Source organism: Pteropus alecto, unplaced genomic scaffold, assembly GCF_000325575.1.
Source record: "Pteropus alecto unplaced genomic scaffold, ASM32557v1 scaffold118, whole genome shotgun sequence".
In the NCBI taxonomy this organism is placed as follows: domain Eukaryota; kingdom Metazoa; phylum Chordata; class Mammalia; order Chiroptera; family Pteropodidae; genus Pteropus; species Pteropus alecto.
Window position 1 is genome coordinate 397,097 of NW_006440654.1, and position 1,932 is coordinate 399,028.

Genomic DNA, 1,932 nt, shown 5'->3' on the forward strand with positions numbered 1-1,932 from the left:
AACGCTGGGGCCGGCTGCGCACGCGCGGGCTCTGACCGGCAGTCCCCACAGTTCATCCACACCCTGGAGAACCAGCGGGAGTTTTCGGCCCGGGCCAAAGTCTACTTCGCGTCGCTGCTGACAGTGGCCCTGCACGGGAAGCTGGAGTACTACACCGACATCATGCGCACTCTCTTTCTGGAGCTCATGGAGCAGTACGTGGTGGCCAAGAACCCCAAGCTGATGCTGCGCAGGTGCGGAGGGGCGGGGTGGGGCGGGGCTCACTGGGGTACCCTTTTTGCCTGCAGGGCCGACCAGTGCAGTTGAGTAGGGAAGAAGGAAGTTGGGGTGGTGTCCCTGGCAGCAGGTAGTCTCTGCTGGTCACTTGGCTGCCCCCTTCAGCATCAGCCCTCTGTAGGATGGGGTGCTACGTGCGCCCCCAAGAGGAACAAGTGTTTGGTCCCAACGGGGACCCTGGGCCTGGATGGGGAGGGTGGTCTGGGTGCTTGAAGAGCCAGCTCGGCCTGGCAGCACCCTGGGGTACCCTGGTACAAGGTCTCTGCTCTCCAGGTCTGAGACGGTGGTGGAGAGGATGCTGTCCAACTGGATGTCCATCTGTCTGTACCAGTACCTGAAGGTGGGCGCCCGGCAGCCAGGGGTGGGGAAGGGAACGCCGGTGCTGGTCCCTACACACGTCCCCCTGCCCGGGCAGGCCCTCCGAGTGGGCGTAGTCATCCCACCGAGACTGAGCCTGCCACCTTGCTGCAGGACAGTGCCGGCGAGCCTCTGTACAAGCTCTTCAAGGCCATCAAACATCAGGTGGAGAAGGGGCCAGTGGATGCCGTGCAGAAGAAGGCCAAATACACCCTCAATGACACAGGGCTGCTGGGGGACGACGTGGAGTATGCGCCCCTGGTGAGCCCCGGGGCTGGCCAGGCTCGGTGGTGGGACTGGACTCAGGGCCAGAGCTGGATGCTTCCCTCTGCCCACCCCCCACCCCCACCCGGTGCTGGCACACCTGGGTCCCAGGAGGGGCCCAGAGACATCGGGCCCTGATGCTGGCCTTGGAGCCAGCTGCCTCCAGGGGCCTGGGCACACCAGGTGTGACTGGTGGTGAGCCAGTGCATGCACAGGAGAGGCGGTGTGTGGGGACACATGCTGTGCGAGTTGTCCCCTGCTCTGTCCGCTGAGCTAGGGCGTGCAATGACGGGTGAGGCCGGCCACCCTGGGTGCAGTAGGGACCAGGGCACGCCTACCAGCCCTTTGTCCTGTGTCCTGGCAGACGGTGAGCGTGATCGTCCAGGATGAAGGGGTCGACGCCATCCCTGTTAAGGTCCTCAACTGTGACACCATCTCCCAGGTCAAGGAAAAGATCATCGACCAGGTGTACCGCACGCAGCCTTGCTCCCGCTGGCCCAAGGCTGATAGTGTGGTCCTCGGTGAGCACAGTCCCCGTGCCAGGGGTACAGCCCTTGGGACCCTGGGTGGGCAGGTTGGGGGGGATGGAGGGGCTCCTGGGAAGGGGGGTGTTCTGGCCAGTCTCCAGGAGCTGGGCGGTGTCCTCCCACAGAATGGCGGCCTGGGTCCACAGCCCAGATCCTATCAGACTTGGACCTGACCTCTCAACGGGAGGGGCGATGGAAACGCATCAACACCCTGATGCACTACAACGTGAGTGCGGGCGGGTGGGCGGGCGACCGCTGGGGACGCGGAGTGCGGGCCTGACGGGAGCAAGCCCGGCCCTAATGACTGTTCCCCAGGTCCGGGACGGAGCCACTCTCATCCTGTCCAAGGTGGGGGTCTCCCAGCAGCCTGAGGACAGCCAGCAGGACCTGCCTGGGGAGCGTGAGTCCCTGCCCTTGCCCGGGCCCAGTGTCCTCCTGGTGCAGCGATGCGGGGGTTGGGGGGTGAGGGGGCTGCGGAGCCCGGCAGGCCCCAGGCCCCGCCCCCGCT

At 65.6% G+C, this 1,932-nt stretch overlaps 1 protein-coding gene across 1 annotated transcript in view; it reads left to right on the forward strand.

Annotated features, from left to right (window-relative positions):
• Nucleotides 1-1,932, forward strand: part of PLXNB2 (plexin B2) — a 17,790-nt gene that overhangs the window by 13,001 nt on the left and 2,857 nt on the right. Inside the window, exons 25-30 of the mRNA XM_025051039.1 lie at nucleotides 52-233; nucleotides 550-616; nucleotides 748-894; nucleotides 1,262-1,418; nucleotides 1,550-1,650; nucleotides 1,740-1,927. Coding sequence (XP_024906807.1) covers nucleotides 52-233; nucleotides 550-616; nucleotides 748-894; nucleotides 1,262-1,418; nucleotides 1,550-1,650; nucleotides 1,740-1,927 — 842 coding nt within the window. The remainder of the gene's footprint in view (nucleotides 1-51; nucleotides 234-549; nucleotides 617-747; nucleotides 895-1,261; nucleotides 1,419-1,549; nucleotides 1,651-1,739; nucleotides 1,928-1,932) is intronic.